The 23,634-nt window shown below is 42.6% G+C and overlaps 1 protein-coding gene across 1 annotated transcript in view; it reads left to right on the forward strand.

Moving 5' to 3' along the window:
- LOC121610252 (thrombospondin type-1 domain-containing protein 7A) overlaps positions 1 to 23,159 on the forward strand; it is an 87,945-nt gene extending 64,786 nt beyond the window's left edge. Inside the window, exons 22-31 of the mRNA XM_041942270.1 lie at positions 1,044 to 1,159; positions 1,729 to 1,846; positions 5,513 to 5,658; positions 7,634 to 7,808; positions 15,415 to 15,588; positions 18,200 to 18,292; positions 19,335 to 19,417; positions 20,354 to 20,567; positions 22,731 to 22,818; positions 23,015 to 23,159. Coding sequence (XP_041798204.1) covers positions 1,044 to 1,159; positions 1,729 to 1,846; positions 5,513 to 5,658; positions 7,634 to 7,808; positions 15,415 to 15,588; positions 18,200 to 18,292; positions 19,335 to 19,417; positions 20,354 to 20,567; positions 22,731 to 22,818; positions 23,015 to 23,159 — 1,352 coding nt within the window. The remainder of the gene's footprint in view (positions 1 to 1,043; positions 1,160 to 1,728; positions 1,847 to 5,512; positions 5,659 to 7,633; positions 7,809 to 15,414; positions 15,589 to 18,199; positions 18,293 to 19,334; positions 19,418 to 20,353; positions 20,568 to 22,730; positions 22,819 to 23,014) is intronic.
- Positions 23,160 to 23,634: the final 475 nt, after the last annotated feature.

The raw sequence follows: 23,634 nt of genomic DNA on the forward strand, positions 1-23,634 counted from the left end.
GGGTAAATGAGTATCAGCTTGCCAACACGTTCGCCACATCAACTTAAAAGATGACGATATGTCAGCGTTTACTTGTTTCTGCTGCCCCCAAGTGGCCAAAAAATCAGTTAACTCGTGAATTAAATGACATCTTGGACTTGACTGCGCTGAGACTTTTCCCTCCCTCTCATAAAGACTTGGAACTTTGAAGCAAGGTTACATGAAAAATGAATAAGATGTGTCAGGCAGGCCTCGACACACACATACTGACAGATTTAAAGAAGACGGGGTATCAATCATGTACAAAACCCTATTACAGCATAATACATAAAACTCAGCTGTGACAGAAAAATGTTTAAAGCATGCGTGCCTGGAGGACGTCTTGGCATGGACTTTAGTTTTGAGGACTTCTGACTTGACTTGACTTTAAGGGCTTGAGATTTTACCTTAACTTGCCCCCAAAATTGAAAAAGCTGTGATGTCAGCATTGTTGGAAGATGAACTTCTACAGATGAACTTTGGAAGTTCAGGCAAAAATTTTAGTGTTGACACAGTGTGTTTGATTTTTCTGTGTCTTTAATTTTGAGTTATTGATTTATCTACTTACGCATTATTCGTTATTCTCTGGGTGAGAGCTGATGTAGCTCAGAAAGCCTTTATGACCTGGTTTTAGCATATAATTGGTCAGAAATAAGACCCCTTCCTGCAATAGAGTCCAACTAAGACACAATAAACTTCAAAGTACAATCAGCTTATTTCTCCACTTGACTTTTTGCTGACAGTTCCTGGGCTGCTTGCAGAGTGAAAGAAACACATACAGGAAATGCAACAGAGTCCACTTAATGCTGCTCGGTGGATAGAACACAGTGGTTGTGCTGGCCAACACTGTGTAGTATTACTTCATGAACTATACTGCTGATACTGAGCTGTAGGAGATTGTCTGTATTTCATCCTGGCACCCACAGGTCTCTACGGTGTTATAAAAACTCTGCTGCACACATTGCCAGCTTTATGAACATGAGCAGCCACAAATATAAATGTGAATGTGTTCTGTTTCTCCTCAGACTGGAGTACATGTCAGCTGAGTCCTAACGCTGTTTGCGGGAGCGGCATCAAAACCCGGATGCTCGACTGCGTTCGCAGCGACGGCAAATCGGTCGATATGAAATTCTGCGAGGAGGTGAGGCTTGCAAAAATTCCTCAAGTGTGTCCTTTTGTTCTTCCCTTTTTGTTTTTTGGCCAGTTTGTTTTTTGTTTTTTTTTGTTTCTTTCTTTGACACATTCATTTTTCTTAAATGTGTTAATCACATCACAACTCCATCCTTCCAGTACTATAAGGCCCACAGCAACATGAAATATTCACAAGCATTCCCATGCAGAGATTGTTGTCGTTGCTTCAGGCTGAGCGTTTTATTCATTCGTAATGTGACTCTGCTCCCTGTAATTGTAGCCGGCGGGCTGTGGCTGAGCCGTCCCCACAGCTATTTAACCCTTGGCCCACTTCATCATCTGGCTCATTCCCAAAAAACACACTGTGTCAGAAAAGCTTTCACGGCAGCTCCACTGGCCTGATGCTGCCCAGCACAGTCCGCCCCTTGCCAGAACAAAGGCCTCTGGGAATTGTAGTGCTGAGAGGTCGAGCTGCTGTCTTGAGTCAGCTGTGCGTGTGCTACTGTTCCTGCCTGTGTTGTGAACGATTTGATGACGTGTTGTGAATTGCCCCCCTTTCATTGCCGACACGCGCCGCAGCTGAATTTGGAGAAGAAGTGGCAGATGAACACCTCCTGTGTGGTCGAGTGTCCCGTCAACTGTCAGCTGTCGGAGTGGTCGGCCTGGTCAGAGTGTTCACAGACGTGTGGACTAGAGGGTAAGAGTCGTTTCTCAACACTACGATTCACTCAAATCTTTTGTTGACATTTTTATCTGGAGCAGCGTCCAGTGTGGCCAAAGAACTGACAGGACTCAGAATAGAAATATGTGAGCTTTTACTAACAAGACACCCTCTAGGTCACCTCTTCATTATCGATGAAGTAAAACCCTACAATGATCACTGTACTGATGCGTATTTATATTTCACTTTTTATGTGCAGTAATTAGATAAAATCACAATAAAAGCAAAAGCCACAGCAGCAAAGTAGGGAAAAAAAACGACAAAAAGAGCACATAAAATACAAGGTCAGGCACTAATAATAAAATATATTTACATTAAAACAAGGCTATAAATGATTTTGAAGGCGTGATATAAAAAATGAAATTAGTCAGGCTTAGCGTGGCAGCCAAACACAGTAAGTTATTGCATTTGTGACAGATAACAGTCCAGTGATTCAGCTCAAATGGGGTTAGCCAGTGAGGTTAAACCTCACTGATGTGCAGTACGTTTAGTCATTGCAACCTCAAGCTGTGCAGCCAAACATCGCACAGCATGAGTCACTTTTTCTCGTTAATTGTTGACAAATGTGATTGAAATGATGCACAAGACATCGAGAATATTTCCATTTGGAGGGATGGTGCATCAATAATAATAAAAAAAGTCTGTTTTCTTCTAAACAAACAAAAGTTTGTTTACGTTCGCTGTTGCTCATCAAATCGCTGTGTGTATCCTTGAGGTCAGACAAACATGTTGAATAAATTTCCTTCCACACAAAACATTTGCAATGCTGATTTCTGTGAACATTTTAAATCCTGTATTGTTTGCATACATGTTTACTAGCTCGCAGTCTTCTTCCCTGGCTTTGTTGACCCACTGCTAAATTTCTTGCCGTGTGTCCTCATGTGCATTTATGAGGCAAACAAAATGTAGACTCGCTCATAAATAAGCAGCTTCATGGCGCTACAAGAGGTAAAAAAAAACCTCCACAGGATGCTGTCAAAGCGTCGTAAGGGGGAAACTGTATGTTTGGGATTAAAAGATTCACAAATTACAGAAGCTTGATTTCAGACACATCTGCTATTTGGTTGGTATGATCAGTGAATAGACCCAGCGAGGGTCACATCCACCCCTGATGTGCTTAAGTGTCATCAGGCAGATGATAATAACGTTGTTAATGTTGTGTGATAATGTCAGGAAGCAGACCTGAGGTGTACTATCATGATGATGCAGCTGATTTTCCCATCTAATTAGTCTTTGGGTGAGAGCTGATGTAGCTCCGAAAGCCCTGCACACTTGGTTCGGTGACAGAACAGCTATGAGCTGAAATTCCCGGCTGCATCTTTTAAATACAGAATTACACAGAATATTATGTTCCTTGCACAAAAAGACATTTTTTCTGCATTAGCGTGCAGCTGAGAAACAGGTGTGACTTTTTGTCGACACTCCCTGGGCTGTTTGTAACGTGAAGGATCAAATACAGAAAATGCATTAGAGTTTACTTTTAAGCAGAACTAGAAGAATGCCCCGAGCTCTTAATGTCTACATGAAGATGCATGCAGAAAACATACAGGTCTGGAGGAGCCTGCACACATGAAGCTTGCAGTACAGTTTGTCCCAGGTTTGTAAGTTTGCTGTGCATGACTCGACACCAAAGTACTAAAGCTTGGTGTGGCTGAGTAAAAACGTGCATTCTCGGGAAAACGTGCTTGTATAACTAAAAAGTCATATCCAACACTTCCTGCTCCCCCCTGGAGGCATCTGGCCGGAAAAAACCCACAAAAGCAAAAGAGAGGAAGTGTTTATTCAAGAGATGTTAGAGTCTTCCCAAATGACCGGCGAAAATTTGTCCTCCTGTTGCCTGGTTGTGGTTCCGGCGGTTCACACAATTGATTCTGTCCCATTACATCTTCCTGCTCCTCAGGGCTGTGGGGGGCACTTTGAAAAACAGGCACTACAGCGATAGCTGCTAAATCACAAGGAATAAGATAAAAGTTTGAGAAAGGCTAAAGAAGCAAGAGGGGACCTTATTTGATGTGTTTTTTATTGTGTGTGTGTGTGGGGGGGGGGGGGGGGGGGGGGTGATGCTCCCTTGTTGGAATAGGATATGAGGTCGCACAGTTTGTTAGTGTGTGGGACGGCTGATTTATGTTCTGTGTGCTGGAAGGTGTCGTAGGTTGGCAAAGGTGTATTGTGGGGTGAGCAGATTGCTGGCGAGGCGATGTGAAAATGAAAGTAGGACGTGCAACAAATGAAGGTTTCTGAGGTTTGAGAGTGGGTGGTTTAAAACAGGTAGACAGGAAGGCTGCATTTTAAAATGTGTGTGTTTGCGTGAGTGTGTGTGTGCGCAGTGTGTGTGTGTTGAGTTTCCTGACCAATTCATAGCATCAATTCTGCACTTAAATCAAACTGTCTCTGAGGCGTTTGCTGTAATGTATTGGATTTATTTAAAGAGAGTTTGCTGATTGATGTGTGAGAAAAGCCATTTTACTCAAGTGGACCAAGAACCAATCAAGAAGGCCGAGAAAAAAGTGCAGTATTTCAGGCTGTTTAGAAAGCCCTGCTCTGCTAAGTGAAGGGCTGTTGTGCACAGTAACATTCGTTTAATGCATTCAAGACAAACACATACACATGCATTTAAAATGAGCTGTTTACAGAGGAATGGATGGCTGCTTTCTGCTCAACTGCAACGGTCACTGCAAGTGCCACATCTGTTTTATTTAGTCTGTTGTGCAGAAAGCTCAGCTGCTTGACACTGTATAATTGTATTAGCAGGAAATAAATCTGAACATTTATCTTGTATCATGCCTGTACAGCACAAGCCTGAAATTTCAAAACTGCTGACTGAGAATTAGTCAGAGAGGACCCTGTTGTTGTTGTTTTTCTAGCTTGAGTGGTACTTAACTTTATTATCTAAATCTGTGATCATCTACCAGTGTTCCTCAGGCCACATGTGGCCCGCCAAATCTTCCCATCCAGCCCGCAGAATATTTTCCTCAAATCAGAAAATACGCACATCTGACATTACTCACCAGCAGAAGAGGTCCAGTTTGTCCTGAGAGTGATCGTCGATTAGCATGGCAACCCCTGGCAACGAGCCAAAAAAGCTTGTAATTCATAGTTCACCGTTTCTACAGAAACTCATCCTCGGTCCTCCGTGGACCCACCATCAAACGCTCAGCTCCCTGGCAGGATATTCCCCGGAGCCGACAGCGGCACATCGAGTATGTTTGTTTATGTATTTTTATGTTTGCTTCCTGGGATCCTGAAGGAGAGTTTTTGTTGAGATAAGGACTCATTCATTGGTAGTTGAACTGTGGGTTTTGCGCACTGAGATCTGAAAGCGTTTTCTAGTTCAGTATCTAGTTATTATATCATTATGGATTTTCCAAGGTTGTAGGAGTCTGTTCACACCAATATAGAGACTAATAATTTTGTAAGAAAGTGAAAATATAAAAAAAATAATAGGCTATTTAGGCCAAAATGTATACATATATTTTTTGAATGTCCAGCCATCACAGTGTCTGCATATAAAATTCTGGCCCTTGGACAAATCTGATCAAGAAAGAGAAGAGTACTAACTTTCAAATGAAAATTAAGAGGAAAAAACACAAATATCAAAGGGAAAATAATACACTGATGTCACTTCCTGTGTGTTTTCTCCAGGTAAGATGTGGCGCCGGCGGTCGGTGGTTCAGGCCTATCAGGGCGACGGACGGCCCTGCTCTTCTCAGATGGAGCAGTGGAAGCCCTGCCCTGTCCGACCGTGCTACCGGTGGCAGTACAGCCCCTGGTCCGAGTGTCGGGTGGAGGTGCGTTAATAAATCACAACATTATAGCATAAACCAGTGGGCGTTAATTATTAATGATTGCATTGACCTCTGTCAGCTACAAGAATGCCGCTTTGACAGCTCCCTGGCTCAGCCGAGATCAATACACGCAAGAATTTGAGCCAAAAAGTTGATTATGGAAGACAGAAATCTCGGCACCTGGCAAAAAATAATGGAGTTTAGTATTGATGAAAAACCCCATCAAATCCCTGCTCATGCAGTTATTTTGTGAGACGGACAGTAAAAATCAATCTAATGCACTTTTAATGCTGATACATTACTGTAAACCAATACCTTTGCCAAGAAATTTGGCAGCCTTTACACTTCATTTTGCATTGCGTGACACCAGGTCAGATTATTAAAGCAGTCTGCTGCATCTCTTTATGACATAAAACAAACCTTTGCAAGCCTGGGTGTCGTTTTATGGGAAGACAGGGAGACATGTCACCTCTTACCGTTCATTTAGGTCATTTGTTCCTCTCAGTTAACTCTATCAAGTGTCCAATAATCTCAGCCTTCCTCGTATGTGTGAGAGAGGAACAGACGGAGAGAGACAGCATTTTCTAACTGCATTTATTGGCATCTGAGGTCAGCCATTACCCATAATGCATTGTAACCCACTATCTTACCACTTCCTCACTTCTGCTTTTGTTAGTGACTCATTGATGTAGGATGTCTGCAGGTCTTTAAAGTTGTAATTCTTTAGATTTGTGCTCTGATACGGCTGTAGGAGAGTGAACAGTAAACAATGAGGCTGATATCAGTGAGGTGAAACAGTAACACACGATTACATGCATGCATCATTTTCTCGCTTAAGCGTGGAAAGGCATGGCGGACCCCGCCACTAACTGTGACAGCTAATACAGAGAGGTAACCACAGAGTATATATACACTTAATGACCATTGCAGAAAAATGCTGACCTTGAAAACAGGGTTTTATTCCCTGAAAATCTTAAGGATTCTAATTTTAAGTCTTAAATAAGCATGAAAAGTAACTAAAACAATCAAATATTAGACTCTGAGTCATTCATTTGTCTTAAAAGGGATTCCATAATAACTTAATTTCAACATAAGCATTTATTTGATTAATGTCTTAAAGGGAAAATAGAGTCTGAACACGACTTGCTTTAGTAGCAGTGACAAAATGGCTCTTTTTAAGCATTAGAACACAAACGGTTGAGGTAGTGAGGCAGTGATTTATATCCACCAAAGAGATGCCAGCGTTTTTGTGATTAACCGAATGAAACTGTGCCAAGAAGCGTGTTTGGAGACAGGAAGAATAATGAGCAGTTTCGCACAAATTTTAATTGCATATCTTTAAGGCTTAAGAAATGTAAAAGTGTCTGTTCAGAGATCCGACTGTCCATCAGTTTACTGATTAAAAAAAGTTTCAAATTACTGCGAATTTATAGAATATCTTCAACATTCAACTCTCTGTCTACAGCTCCTCCACTGTGATTGGTATCACTTCAGTAATGGAAATCAATAAGGGATAGTGGCTTTCACCTTAATTACCTTTAATTTCATTTAACGTCGGTGCAGACATGCACATGTATATCAGCTGCAGACTGCAGCTGTAAACTGCCATTAATATTGTATACAGTTGATGTTTATATGCACTTGGTAAAAGGAAGCACACATTGATAAAAATGAAGATTGGTGTGCTATTAAAGTGCGTCATTATTTAAAATCCGCTTGCTTGCACATGAAAGTAACCTCGTTATTAGTGGTCACAGCAGCCACGTGAACAGCTTCTGTTCTGGAACCTTAATGTGACTCTGAGTTATCAATTAAAATAGCTGATGGACAAAACTTTAAAAGCTATAAAGCCAAAGCTATAAATTAGCAGCATTAAGTTGTCACCAAGCGACTGTAGGTTCATGTAACCGTCCTCTCTGCCTGAGGTAGCTCTCATCCTCCTCCTTGTTCTTCTTCTGTGGTGTTCCTGTCCTGTCAGAGTGTGGTGTGTGGACACGGCACGCGCTACAGAAACCTGTCCTGCTTTGTGTCGGATGGCTCCAGTGACAGCGAGGGCAGCCTGGTGGACGAGGAGCTGTGCAGCAGCCTGGAGCTGGCTATCGACGGGGACAAGCGGATCAGGCTGAAAGAGGCTTGTACCCTTCCCTGCCCAGGTAATAATGCTGCTCAAAATACGGCCGTTTCGAGCTTCCTGTGCTGCATGAGCAACCTCACAAAGTCATGTCCAAACACTGGATAGAGTAGAGGTAGTATTAGCATAGTAAGGATGTTTTCACAACCTGTATGTCATTGTCATAGGTTTGACAAACATGTGTTTAGTCAGGATGTGAATCTCTCCCTCACAGGTGATGGGATCTGTGTCTGAATACACGGTCCACAAAAAAATCTGAGCTGATATGAATCGACCACTATTAGGATTGGATATTTTTACTACTTACATATACCACAAAAGCAATAATGAACAACAGCAGCGACACACAATGAATCTTTTTAGCCTGTCTGTAAGGTGTTCACATCAGGCCCTGGGTCAGTGTCAGCACTGTTTCAGTGCATGTCCCTATAAATAAAACAGCACAAAACAGGCTTCAGTAACCTTCAAGGAGTCACGAGCCCCTTAGAAGCAACAGCAGCTGCCAATTCGCCAATATTTGTTTGGTCGAATCTGACTCTTGTTTCGGTTCTCCCAAATGAATCAATTAAGCTTTTTGTTCATTATCTAAAGGTTATTATAACATTGAGCCCGCCATCATTACTTCAGAGATTATCAACACGCACAGTTCACTGGAGCTCTGAATATGAACATCTGAGCATCAGACAGATTTTAGCATGAAACAAAGGTCTAAGTGAAATAATCCATTACAGCTTTATTTTGCATTGCAGAGCTGTTCTCAGGTTCAACCAGCAGAACGCTGAACTCGCTGTGCAATGCATAACACAGTCAACACTTGTCAGCAGTTTGATTTATTTCACAAAGCAGCCACTAAAAATACTTTCGTTACAGGGTGGACTTTATTATCTCTATCCAGTAGCAGTCAGTATCTATCATGACCTCTAAAATCAGAGCTTACCTGAAGGCAGAATAAATGGACTACATTATGGCAGATGCTTTGTATAACTGTGCACTTCTATGTGAGTTAAATTTACTGGTAGGTACTGTATTTCATTGCCTGTAGCAACTCAGAAAGCCCTCTACTCTCCTCTGCCAAGGTATTAAATCTCCAAAGCCTCCTCACGCAGGTTTGGCTCGCATACTTTCTTCCAGTTTTCGCCCATTTTCTCCCAGTTTACTTCATGTCTCTCCCCACTTCTTCCCATGAGGGAGCTGAGATATAAGACAGCAGCCACTTCTTTTCACCTCGCAGTGAGAAGTCTCACATGAAGAGTGTGAAACACAAGTGCATCGGTCAAAATGTGATCCCTCACAGGCCTCCCACCCGCAGACACGTTGGTCGTGTTTGTTGAAGCGTCTGGCCAAGCCACAGGCACGGCTGTCAGGATCTGTTTTCTGTTTTATGTGGAAGGCACAAACTATTTAGACCACCTGGTTTTTTTTCAGGGAAATAGACTGAGAGGCGAATCCAAATAAATGCTGTGACCCACTCAATTCAATTTATTCCATTTGTACAGTGAAGGAAAACAGAAGCAAAGTGATTAAAACGCACACACACACACATACAGACAGAGATAAAATAACACAGACAAAAAGGGTGCAATCATTAATCTATGTGGGCCAGATAACAAAAACCCTAAGGGTGTATGAAAAAGGCAAGATGGCAAACTGAGCCACAGCCTCACGAGGAGCAGTCTGCTCTTTATGCATGTGTTCCCCTCACATATGAATGGAGGTGCTGATTACGAGGAGAACAGGTTGAAGAGGTGTTTTCAGTGTTGATTATAGGCATCGTGTGGAACGACGCTCCATACCTGATATGTTGAAAGCAGTGAAGATGGCACATTTCAAACACAAAGGCAAAGTGATTTACAGCACATAAAGGTCATTAAATACGAAATACAGCTTAAGACATCCAAAACACAAAATAAAGGAACATTTGAGAGAAAGAAATAAAAGGCTGCTGCACAGCACATACGCAGATTTATCAGTGGAAATTTGTCGTGATTTAACCAGCGGGTCTCTGACTGATGACTATTTCTATTGATGCTGCATGTAACACCGAATTCCCTCAGATGGGGATTAAAAAAGTTTGCCTTATCTTATCTTATCTCCTCATCTCTAGCTGGTGGCCGTCAATATTGCTGAAGACATGACAACAGTTATTGGCAGATTTTATCAGCCATAGCTAGCCGAACAAGCTAAAGCTGCACGTCCGAGAAAAAAAAAATATAAACTCAAATCGGCTGATGAACGAAGTAGAAGTCGGGGAACTAAAGAAGCAACATTGTTCTAGTGTTGCAGTGTAGAGCTCGTTACTGTACGATAAAGAAAAAAATAGTTTTGGTTTTGGGAAGGCAATTAAAGAAGAGGCCATCCTCTGAACATCTTTCATATCAAGTATCGCCAAATCTTCACCACTTCAACGTGTAGAAATCCAAATCTCGGCAGACCCGCGTCGACTTGTCGCCGTTTCTAAGTTGTTAAGTAAGGGATAATGCCCGACAAGGTGTCCCTTATCAGAAATGAATGGACGACGCGGAGGCGTGGTCACTTACAAAAAAAATAAATATTATATCAATTATGAATACTTTATTGTTAATTTTTACCGTTAAAATTCAAATTTTTCACAAGAAGCAGCTGAGCGGACAATTTAATATCTCTCGTTGTGACGCGTTGCCAAGGTAACCAGCTCTGGCCACAGAACCCGCAGCTCAGTCAGCCGCAGCTCTTATGTTAGGCCTAATCAGTGGAGGGAAGTGAGATGATTGCTTAACGTTATGTTACGTTACAAAGTATCACTTCAGAGGACAAGTGCACCTCTTACCACTTGTGTTTGTCCAGAGGATGATGCGAAAATTCAAGAACAATCAGGCTATTTGACCGGAACTTCTCTTATAGGTGTCCTATAACACTTTTTAACGGACACCCTGCAGCCAATCAGAATCAAGTATTTACCCAGACCATGGTAAAACTTCTGTTATAGCCTCATGTGATTCGTGCATTCTGAACTCCACGTGCGTCGTCGTTGAGCAGGTGAAGCGTTGAACAAAAACCTGAAGCGAGGCCGATGCCATGTGTCATTTGGTTGGAGCTTGTTAGTGAGCCATGTGTGCACACATTTTCAGCACGGGTAGCCCCAGCAGGTAGCGAACCCTCAAACCTGGCGGTGTCAGCGCGCCGTCGACCTGCACAGGATGACTTTTTTTATTTCGGTGAGCGGTTCGGCCTCCGCGCCGTCTTTATGCCGAGCTGGACATCTGCCCTAAGTCCTGGAGTGGTTTATTGCGGTCTGATTAACAAAGTAACCGCCCCATCTGGCAGTTTGAGTCTAATGTAGCTTTAACTTTCTCCACATAGAGTAAAAATCAGCAGCGTATCAGACTCAACCACCTCCATCCTTCACAGTCACCCTCACACACCTTCAGAAACATCATTTTTTACACTCTGGAGACAGCTTCCTGGTTTTAAGGTCGCAGTCCATGACATTTTCATATGAACACATTTCCCTTTTCTGTGTCACTGATTAATATAAGACAGATTCAAATGACTATAAATTCTTTATTACTTCAACCGCAGACATAATCAGGCTTTCATTGCTCAAGCTCTCTGCTCTTATAAGTGCATTTTATCATGTTTTAGTCAGACATCTCCTTGATAATCTGATCTATTGATGCTATTTGGTGTTAATGCAAACTCAGCTTTTACACATTAACATCCTGTCTTGATGAATTCAAGATAACATACATTTCCAACACTATAGCCAGGTCATACTAAAGCATATGTCTGAGTTTCTCTTTTTAGCAGAAATACTGTTCTTACTCACTAATACTTTGCAGTCGTGTCTACTTTTGCCACGTTTTTGTCCGGTGGTGCGTTTACTGTCAGTGAAAGCAACTCAAAGGGCACTACTTTTTTTTAAAGACAGTTTTTGGTACTACAGCTCTTAACGGTGACAAATCCTCTTCAGTAGCAGCATTTTTTTTCAAATTAAGTGCAAGAAGGGGGTATTTTAAGTAGCAGCGGTATACACTGTGTCTACTGTGGCCTTCAGCATATTAACCACACTTTGATTAACAGGTGACGTCTCAGTACAGCAGAGCCAAAACAGCACGATATCAGCTTAGCACCAAGGGTGTCGACCCCAAACCCCCACTGAAAGAAGACAGAGAATCTCACAGATGGGATTATCACTTCAAAGGTTGGCTCTGATGAGTTGTTGTCAGGGTTCTGTGACAGAGACCTGTCAGCTGTTGGGTTTGATGTAGCTTTGCAGCGTAGAACAGAGCAGACAGGTGAGCTCTGCCCAACAGCTGCTGGACTCAGGTTAGATCTGCAGCTCCAAGGCTTGACTGCTCCTCCCACAACCACAACAGTGATCTTCATGCTGTTCCTTGATACTGTGCTGCACATACACCACATTTACACCTGCTATTAACAGATGCGTTACTCAGATAATGAACGAGCCCCAGACTCCCTTCAAAAAATCAGAGTTTTTTGAGTTGTTGGGTTAGAGGAAACATTATAAACTTTCTGAAACACTGTCTACAACAAATTCTTGATTATTTGTCCCTTTTTGTAAATTCGGCAACTGTAATACATGAAGTTATTCCTCTTTTGGTTAAAAAATATTGTGTTAGTTTGTCTGTGTGTGCATACATTATATGCCTCGTTAACAGAGGATCACATTGTCACACATACAGTTTTTTCACTGTATGTCATTAATTTCCCCCCTGTGTTACTCTTCATTCAGTTCTGTTGAATAACTCATCTGTTGGTGTTTTCATGGCACAGAACAGACGTACAGTCAGTGATCACATGTGTCTCTTTCAGCCTCGCTTGTTCTCTAAACCTGAACAGCCTGTACTTCATGTTAGCTAAAAACAAATATCAGTATCAGTGTTGTGTCGTGTACAGATGGCAGCACGTTGTGCGGTTTATGTTCACAGCGACCTTTAGATCTGAACACAATGCGAGCCAGGCTATGTCTAGATGTGGTCCGGCAGATCCGATCACATTCCGATCATGACACCTTCCATTAACGTGTGTTTTTCCGTATCCGGATAACATGCCCGGATATAGATATTTTAATACCAGGTGAAAATGAGGTCATTTCCTTTCGTTAAATAGGGCAAATCTACAACATTTCAATAAGAAAAGACGGGAAACTGAACCCCAATTTATGATTCAGCCTGATAAGAGGGGTGTTTTTTCACACACTCTGTTATTTTCAGTGTCAGCAGTCCCTGAAGGGAGAAGTATTGTCACTTGCTTCTGCCAAAAGACAAAATACAAATGTGGAGTTCATTTCCAAACTGCTCTGCGTCTATTTTGGTTCATCATTGATCGTTCATCATTCAATCTCTAAAATATAGATGAGGAAAAAAATACTACCCTTTCTCAACCCACGACTCCTTTAAAAGTACCACAGTTTGAATTCATTTTATATTTTAAGAGCGTGTGGCACATGTTTCCACTGGCAGATTTCTCATTTTGCAGGAAAAAAAAAAAAAAAAAGCCCTCATCAGACGTCTGCTGGTCCCTGAGATGGAAAACACAGAGAAACGCTGCCCTAGATAACAAGTCAGTCCAACCCCTTTTGCCAAACTGCAGGAGCGCTGAACTATCAAACGGCAATCAAAAGCACAGACTGTTTTCAGTGCAGGGCATTACTGTAGTGTGATCTGGGAGGAAATTCAAGGGCTGTTTGTGCAGGACCGGGAACAGCTTGGGAATTCTGGCAGGTTGCATCCACACATGCACACATGCTTTCATGCACTGCCACCCCTGACCCGTGTACTATATCCCCTGCTGTTTGATGAGCTGCAGTTGTCAGCTGTGATCAAAACCATCCCACCCTGCATTTCGAACTTCCACCTTCGTCCTCCTGAAGCGCTTCAAACATCTTAACCGTCCTGATGCGATATGTAAACACATATTCTTTATCTCAGCCGCATACGTTAAGATCTCACTCAGGTTAAACTGGATAAATAAAACAGGTAAAGCATTTCCACCTGGACGCCCACACTAAAGCTGCAATGCAGACATTCTGGCAAGGCTCAAGCAGTTCTTTTAAAAGTCAAATTAAAGGAAAGGAAAACAGGAAGATACAACGAGAGATTGAAAATACAAGTAAATTAACTGTGACAGTGACATAAAATACGTCTAATCTCGTAAATCTAGGTGTGAATTCCAAGATGATGCTAATTCCCTCCTCCAAAGCTCCTCAGAGAGACCCTGAGGGCAAAACCTGGTCACCTTTTAGTCTTAAACTGTGGAAGAGCCGACCTGAAGAGGCTGCCTGCGGATCTGAGGCTGTCCACACAGTCAGGAAATTAAAAGGTGTGCGATATGGCTCGAGGCCAGACCTCGAAATTTTATACAGGTCGAAGGGCAGTTATTTCAAAGATTTCCCACTGAACAGGTAACGGTGAGGAGTCAGAGAGCTGTAGTTCAGTTTGTAAGGATTTAATGTCTGCCTGCTTCAGTTAGACCAAGCTGAATATATACGATGACTGACACCTTTGAACACAGTTTCTATGGCGTTAAGTTTCTTTACTTTAAAATAATGTATTTTTGCATTCATTAATTTAAGCAACAGGTTTTGTTTTGTCTATTTTTTCACCATTTTATAATAATAATAATACATTTTATGCATGAACACTCTTCAGGGTACTCAAAGACACTTTACTGTTAATGATCAAAAATCCTATATAACTCACACTGATCACAAAAGCAGTGCTGAAAACAGGAGTCTTGGTTAGTGGTTTTACGTTACGCAGCCTTTTAAGTCCGATTAGTTGCAAGTTGGCAAAAACAGGTCAGGTGGTGGAGACAGGAGGGTGGCGTCAGAGGGGCGGAGGTGATGGTGGAGCAGGTCGGTGAGGCAGGAGGGAGCCTGGTGATGAAGGGCTTTGTGAGAGAGTTGTGGGACAGGGAGCCGGTGGAGTTTCTGGAGGACGGGGGTGATGTGGTGCGATGAGCGGGCGAGCAGCAGAGTCGTTTATTCAGGACTTTAGATGACGGCCGTGAAGGATGCTGCTGCAGTGGTCAGTTCTGGATGTGAGGAAGACACGGATCAAAGCTCCAGCAGCAGAAAAGAAGAGCGATGGGCGGAGACCACTTCTGTTTTTTAGGTGGTGGTGATTTGATTGACGTGGTGTTTGAAGGAGGGGCCGCTGTCGAAAATACCTCCAAGGTTGCAGATGTGTGGGGGGGCGACAGAGGGGAGTTCACCATTTAATTTTTTTCATTTTGAGATTTATTCATTCATTTAAAATTTATTTCTGTCGAGGAAATGTGGTGAAGTTGTTCGTAATTCAGTTTGTTGTTTTCTAATGCCCCAAAGATCTGAAAAATAACTTCTCCATATTGGGAATGCTATTAAATATTGATGTAACTAGTAATTATTCTCATTCTTTAAAAATCTGCCAATTATTTTTGTGGTTAATTGGTTTATTGTTTGGTCTATAAAATTTAAAGAGATAGTGGAAAAAAGGTTTTTTAAAACCAAAAGATATTCAGTTTCAATGATACAAAACAGAGAAAAGCAGCAAATCCTCACTTTGGAGAAACTGGAGAAAATATTTTTGCTTGAAAAATAAATGAATCTCTTTCATAACCACGCACACATCTCTTTGTCCCTGCAGGTGAATGCTACCTGATGGAGTGGTCAGACTGGAGCTCATGTGTGAGCATCTGTGTCAAGGGGGCCGGCGTGGACTTCGGTTCGGTTCAGGTTCGCTCACGAGCTGTTTTGGCTCAGGAGCCTGAAAACCTGCAGCTCTGTCCTGACCAGGCTTGGGAGTCTCAGCCCTGCACAGGTGAGCAAACTCCCTTTAACTGGTGGGCTTTGAGTAATTTATCCTTTTACTCTACCTACGAATTCCATATACGCATGATCCTCGAGAGCTGAAGTCAGACTCAGCTTGTGTGGACGGCAGGAAAACACGATGAAGAGCTTGTTAGAGCATCGGGGGGCTAACACAGAAAGACACTTAGATTCAGGGTCGTACCTGCAGGCTGTTTAGTCTTCTATCCATCTGAACTTGCATGCTGGACTGTCAAAGGAAACTGGAGCACCAGAAGAGAAACCCACAGAGAGAAGACTTTGAGTTTGAGGAGAAGGGATGGGGGACTGAGCTGTGTATACCCTGAATCGGGGGGGTACAGAACTCCAAATACAGATGAAACTAAAGCGCTAACTACTAGCTATCACTCTGCTTTTCCCTGTGTGCACTGGGTCAATTGGTGTTTTTTCAGATGGGATTTCTTGAGTCAGATCTCTAAACAGAAGAAACCCCCACACTCATTTACTGTTGTCATATCTGTGGCCCCTTGGGCGCATTAATCACCCATTAGGTGCAGTATGGGTTGTGAATCACCACCACCAAAGCTCAGCATCAACACATCAGCCATAGGCTCCGTCTGTAGAGCAGCCACCCTCCTCCCTCGCCTCCCACGCCTTCTCTCCTCCCTCCCTGGCTGCCGTTCACAGCCCCACAGCAGTCTTCACCAACCTGACCTGGTTTCACAGCATCACTCCAGGCCCAGGGGGAGGAGCGGCCCAGCCAAGACCAGTGAAGGCGGAGGAGGAAGACAGAGTGGAGGGAGGTGATGGAGAAAGGGAGGCTAGGGATCAAATAGGTACATTAAAAATGACTTTTGTGGGGGCGCCCGGTAGCCTAATGACTAAGGCTGATACCACGTAACCGGTTCAGTTTGTCATATCTCTCTCCGCTGGCCTCTGTGTGCTCCTGTTATCTGTATCTGGCATTTGTTTGTCCCACACATTCACATTCAGCCAGCAGCTAATAGGGTCAGTACGTCCATTCTTAGGAATACATATGATCTCATTAGTGATTGAGTGTTATCTCTGGTTAAGAATGCATCCAATATCAGTTTAATCTGTATCCTAGCAGGAAGAAAAGCTAAAGTAAACGCATCCGATAACATCAGCCCATAATATAATGCAGGTTAAGCATCACATGCTGCCAGTTGTTCTACTAATCAGTTCAGTGAAATTACACAAAAGGCTCATGATGTTATTTATGTTCGATGTTAGGCAGGTATAATGTTTGGCATGATCACCATCTAGGTTTAGCATGTTAACATTTGCTAATTAACACTAAAAGCACTGCTGAGGATGATGAGCGAATCATTAGTTTTGCAGATATCGTTCTTCAACTAAAGTATTGGATGAGAAATCTTTACTTAACGGTGGTTCTAGATGGAAAGATTCACTCAATGGATATCATAATATCTTAACTTTGTGCTAATCCATCCGTATGTGTGGAGAAATTTCACTCAAAACCACAATTGTGAACCTGATGGTGGGAAAGTCGGTGTCATCGGAGTCGTTAGGAATCATCGTTTGATGATTAAACCGTCCAGTAGATGTTGAAAATAAGTAAAAACTTTGACCTCCTGTTGGTGCTAGCATGGATGAAAAGTGAAGCGTAAGGTGTAGGTTTAATTTGTGTGCAGTTCCAAACCTGAATATCAGTTACCTTCTTCACTCATTACTGAACATTATTGATACTGATTTTGGAAGGTGCCTTGCACGGCAGCTCCACCTCCACTCATGTGTGTCTATGTCAAACAGGCACCCCGTAAACCATGTTGAGTTATATATAATAAGTACAGTCAAGTTATAGTGAAACTTTTTTAAGTTAATGGGCCTGAAAACGAGCCATCGCCTCTAACATAACTGTCCTCACAGAGGCTTTCGGTTATGTGTCTGAAACCTGTGATATTTTTGGGTTAACACGACTGCTGCTTCCAGAGCGGCTCTTCCTCTGAGAAATGTTTCCATATAGTAGTAAAACTCCAATCTGCTCATAAAATTTGGTGGGAAGCGCCGGCTGAAGTGAGCGATTCGATGATAACTCGACGCGTTTGAGGAACGGCCTCGGCTGCACCACGGCGGGAAAAAAAAGGGAAGAAATTGGAAAAGTGAAGAACATAAAGGGCGAAGTCGTCTGAGCCGCGGACAAATCGGCCCGTGAAAGCCGCAGATAGAGCTGCGCCATCGACTGGAGCGGCGATACTGTACCCAGGCCTGCGGAGAATAGATCTTTCCTTTGTTCAAGGTTAAATTGTTCATTTGCGCTCGGCGAATGGGCCGGACTGATGATTGGTTACACAGGACTCCTTTGGGAAATATGGTCATTTACTGCACTGATGGAGATATTGATAAAGTCATAATAGCATTGATAGAAAGCCATTAAGCAAAAGCTCTTACTGAAGATTAAAACATTGAACTGGACCCCTCTGTGAAGACACGCTGATAGTGATATTATATGACAGCAGCCTATTATACAACCATAACACAGCAGCTGCTTTATTAATCTGTCACTCATATGATTAATGGTGCTCACTGCCGACTGTTCAGTCTGTAAAGATGTTGATTCTTTTTTTTTGTTTTGCTCTCAGGGGGCGAATGTTACGAGTACAAATGGTTCAGCAGCGTAAACTCCACCCGCCCGCTTATCTGGTGTCAGCGCTCAGATGGACTCAATGTCACCGGTAAGGAACTGAGTCTTGCGGAGGCTCACGTCATAGCACGTTAACACGTTTTTAGAGTTTTAAGTGTACGATGGGAACAGAAACATATCGTCCTTGTGGTTCCCAGCCTGAGGTCAGAGTAAATCTGGTGTGTCTGAAGAAGATCAACAAGAAGAAAAAAAACATATTGAGTTTAAATAGACTTTACTGCAATGTCTTTGTTAATGTTTGCATGTTATTCCTGTGAATTACTGGATGATTTTACCTTTTCGGTGGCAAATGGCCATCACAGCTTCTTAAAGCCCGTGTTGATGTATTTAAATTACTTGTTTTGTCTGAGCAACAATGAAAAGTTCATTTCGTATTCGGTTTAATATTACGAAAGACTAGCAATTATGCACATTTGAGAGGCTGCATCCAGACTTTTTTTTGGCACTTTCTCTTAAAAAAAACAAACATCTCTGAGCCACTAACTGATTATACGACTAATTACTTCAGCTCTAAGCTCTCTTCAAATAAGACCAAGACCAATCAGTTTTTGGTTGGACTGGGTTCAGTCTGTAGACACGTGCTGCTGTGACGAGCACTTTGAAGCAGACCTTGTTTTATTTTGCAGCGTTGGTTTTGAACGTGTGTCCCTGAATCTATTGTGAAAGTGAGAATCTGAGATGAAGCAGCAGCTCTAAAGATCAGCAGTAAGTCTACATCAACGAGTGGCAGTTTGATTAACAGTAGGAGGTAAAGTTTACTCAAAATATGTCAGAAATATGACACGCTGTTCTTAAAAAAAGGGGAGTAAGAAGCGACGGGGGTGGGCGATGGCAGCCTGTACAGCGATACATCCCTGTACAACACGAACACGTGGCTGCTCGCCTAAAATAGTTTCAAAGATGAACCCGGCTGCATCCACTTGATCATTTTTTTCCATTTAATAACTGCGTGAATGTGTTTTTTATTCTGAAAATGTTTCACAATGTTCCAGTGCTGCTACCAAAACAGATCATGTCGATAGTCGTGGTACCCCTTTGTTCTCTGTTTGATTCTATCGTCTTTCCACCCTCAGGAGGTTGTCCCGCTATGAACCCTCCAGTGGACAACAGCTCCTGTGACCCTCCGTGTCTCATGTCAAAGTCCTTCTGCAGTGAGGTGAGCAGCTCCGTCCTCTCATACGACCAACTCAACTGGAAATCAAAGAATGAAAAGAAAATCTGAAATGCTTCAAAGATGCTCAGTGCAAACCATGGTAAACAGAATAAAATCAATAAAAAGACATAAAGCTGAAAGCACATGTCCGGGGATGAGTGGCAGCCTCTGTACTCACTGTGACACTGCTGCCAGAATTGAATCTGAATGCAGCAGGGAATGAAACGATGGCAGCACGAAGATGTAAAACCTATTTTCCTGTTGTGTCACTCAACTGTGCTGCATCAGAATCAGAAAAATAAGTTTAACATCCACCAGAAACAGCAGCGGCTCAATCTCAAAGTTCATCCAGTTTAGTGTGTGTGTGTGTGTGTGTGTGTGTGTGTACACACATATAAGCTGGTTATCAGCTGTATTGGTTGGTAGAACCAGCAGACTTAATAACCACTGAATAAGCAGGTCAGAGTGATCTGATGAGAAGCGGGTTTAGGACCTCTGAGGTCACTTCAATCCAGCATCATAAAGCAGTTTATTAGAAACAACCAGCTAAAACTAAAGCTGTCGAATACAACAAACCTGCTTTAAATCCAACTGTCGTGAAGGATTTTTTGTTCAAACAGTTTTAGGCTGGTGTTGATTGAACGTCACCGTCACTGTGGAGGCTTTAGTTTGTGCTTCTAGCAGGTGTTTCTGTTATTTTGTCCACCTCAGTTATATCAGTTAGGGTAAATAACAGATACTGCTCTCTGTATAATGAACACAGCTCACAAACAGGTGTGAGGGTTTTTTTTCTGGAAGCTGATGCTTTTATCTAGATTGAATGAATGAGACAGGGACAGCACAGGGCGGCGAACCCCTCCCATACCAACATCCACTAATTCACCGCCATGCCAACCTGGCCTCACACTCCCAAACCTGATTCTGTGCTGCCCCCTGCAGGCTGGTATCTGCATGTGCGAGGAGGGATTCACAGAGGTGCTGTCGCCCACCGGGCAGCTGGACCAGTGCGCCCCCATCCCGATCCTGGAGATCCCCACAGCAGGAGACAAGAAAGGGGATGTGAAGACCAGTCGTGCCATTAACCCCACCCTGCCCACCACCATCCTGCCCGGACGCACCGGGCGGACCTGGTACCTGCAGCCCTACGGACCAGGTCAGACCACATGACACGGTTATTTAGCTCAGATCCGCGTCCAAACGGCTGCTTCTCTTCACAACACTCACTAAAAATTAGAATATACAAAATACAAGAGACTCAGAGTTTTGTTGCCATGAAGTGAAAACCTTTTAATCTCTTGACTGTCATGTTGTGGGTAACTAACCCCGCCTTAATGAACTCTTCAGAAGCTCCTGTTTTCCAGCTGTCAAGCTGTAATTACCAAAAACCACCACGTAAAAATGCTCCTGAGTCAGAAATGTGGAGGAAATCAGGAGGATGCAGACGCGGCTGGTTTATATTTTGGGAAATATGAACAAATCTTTGACATTGTCATTAATCTTTTCTGACAACAAAAAAGTAGAAATAAAACACATCCAGCCAATAATGACTGTAATTAGAGCCTGTATTTACTGCAAATGTGCAATTACACGTTGACAATTACTCATCCTGCTGAGATTAAGTTCAGTAAATCATTACACATCGTTTCCAAAGCTCACTTTTAAAAATCATGACCTGAAGGACTGTTAGAAGTCAGGAGCTTGTATTTTAAATATTCCCACTTTCACCACTGCCTCCTGTGTCTTTTTAAGTTTATCTAAAGGGTTTTACAGCGTTGGCCCAATTTCCTCAACCTGCAGCGCAGCATGTAATCCTTGAGGTGAAGTTAAGAGGTTTTCACATGACAACAGCAGCGCGTACTTCACTTTCAGTTTGCGTTTGGCAGATTTAGTGCTGACAGGGTCTAATTAACATTCGGTTTAACTTGCAGCTGTGCATGAAATAAAGCTTGACACATTAAAAACAAAGCTGCATCAGAGGTGTCTGCAGCCTGCTCTGAACCTGATCTGAGCTGCTGCTGCATTAACGTCTGAGTCTGCACAGAGCGGCAGAAACATTTAGGATGCAACAGAACAGACCGAGTGAGCGTCTGTCAGGAGCAGCCGCTTCCACAAGCCGTCACATACAGTAGCCCCGGCATCGTTTAACTTCCAAATGTTTGCTTGTTGTTGCAGCACACTCCTCGCTGTTATTCTCATCACAGTAAGGTCTAAAACATGTTTTTGCATTTTGAGAAAGATAAAGGTGAAACTTGAATGCAGCTCACATTTTACAGTGTATTTTTATTGTACTGATCAGGTACCAAGAAAATACTTAACAGCCTTTTGTAAATACTGGGTACTTACTGGATACAAAACTGCCGTTTGGGAAAAAATATATAAATTTTCTGATCATCTGTGGAACCTAAAAAGTAATTATGGTGTAATGTATTTGACAGTTACGATAACCTGCCGGTTTATGCTCTATAGGTTGACTGCAGTGTAGGTGCAAATTAGGTTGTAGGTTAAGGCTCATTCAGGGTATTAAGGTTGCCACAACACAAAATCTGTAGTCCATCTGACAAAAACTGCTGTTGATTGTTATCGAGGAGAAGTCTGAGCAGCTGTTCTGGTTCCTCACAGTGAAGGAAGAACTCAGATGAGTGTGTACACTGTTTTTAGGAAAATCCTGCATAGTATACCTTTAAGTACAAGTACAAACGTAAAAGTACTCATTATGAAAAATGGTAGATTATGATTATTGATGCATTAATGTGTACATCACTGTAATGTTGCAGCTAGCGAAGGTGTGGCTAATTTAAAGTAATTGAAGTACTGCCAGGTGGATTCATTTAAAAAGTACAGCATTCGTTTTAGATTGTATTATGTATTAATACTCTGACTCTGAGAAGTAACCAGTAACTAAAGCTGTGGAGTAGAAGTAGAGACTAACTTCAAATACTGGAAATAAGAACCTCAAAGCTGTACTTGAGTAAATGTACTTAGTTACATCCCAGCACTGGTACCTGGTGTTTATAAAAATAAACACTGGTTATTTCCTCTAAATCGTCCAGTTGGTCTTATTTTCTACGCCTGTTCCTACATGTTCGTACCCGTATGAGCCGCTAAATATATTTTTGGCACCTGATTCATTAAATGAAATTTCACTGTAATTTGCCGGCTGTGTTTTTTTTGTAAGTGTCGGAGAATAAATGGAAGCAGCGATGTGTTAAAGTTTTGTGAAGCTCTCACAGAATGAACTGTTGCAGCTCTTAACGGCTGTTGGTGGCGTGTTGAAGTGTGAACAGACAGACAAACTGACGAGCCTCCTCCTCCACAGATGGGAAGCTGAAGATGTGGGTGTATGGTGTAGCAGCCGGAGCCTTTGTGCTCCTCATATTCATAGTGTCTATGATATACCTAGCTTGGTGAGTTGACGAGTTTAATTCCCCCCTTTTTATCATTATTGTCATTCATGAAAGCAAACCCTCCTCATTGTTCCCTCACGCTTTGAGTCAAAGCGCCCCCGCCTGTCCAGCCACCCTCACATCACCGTTTTTGTCTTTTTTTTTTTTTTTGTTATGTCCTCTTTGCTCCCATCATGCCATCCTCTTGTGAGAGCAGCAGCTACTGTGCCAAAGTGCATCGCTCTCTTAAGGCCCAAGAGTCTGACGCCAACGGGACGGCAGTCTGGATGGGCCAAAACGCACATGAGATGACTTACACCTGTCCCGATTGCCAAGAGCTGGCTCAAAGCAGCAGCAGCTAATGAGGATGTGGAGGGTTCACCCCCCCCAACACACCCTCCACTATAAGTGTCTGCAGTCCTTGACCTTTCCCCGTGACCTCTCTGAAGTGTCACATGTCCTGCCTGACTAGCTGAGTGAAGGTGCTGGTGCAGGTGAGGACAAACCGTCCAGGAATAGCTCTTTGTAGTCCTTGTAGATTTGTTTTTAGACCACATAGCTGCTGTTTACCTGTTGACTTCACCCCGTGTTTGGATAAAAGCTCGTTGACTTGATCGTTAGTTGAGTCCTGTTCATACTTCTGTTTAGAGGTGACCCGCGTCTGATCAACGAGTTCACACCTGAACTCTTTGATTTCTGCTTAAAACAGGCCACAGATGTACAAATCACTGATCGAAATGAGCCCACACGAACCAAATCATCTTCATAACTGGAGGTAATAATAATAATAAATGTTATTTATGGAGCACTTTTCAAAACAAAGTTACACAGTGCTTT

This window comes from Chelmon rostratus, chromosome 8, assembly GCF_017976325.1.
Source record: "Chelmon rostratus isolate fCheRos1 chromosome 8, fCheRos1.pri, whole genome shotgun sequence".
In the NCBI taxonomy this organism is placed as follows: Eukaryota; Metazoa; Chordata; class Actinopteri; order Chaetodontiformes; family Chaetodontidae; genus Chelmon; species Chelmon rostratus.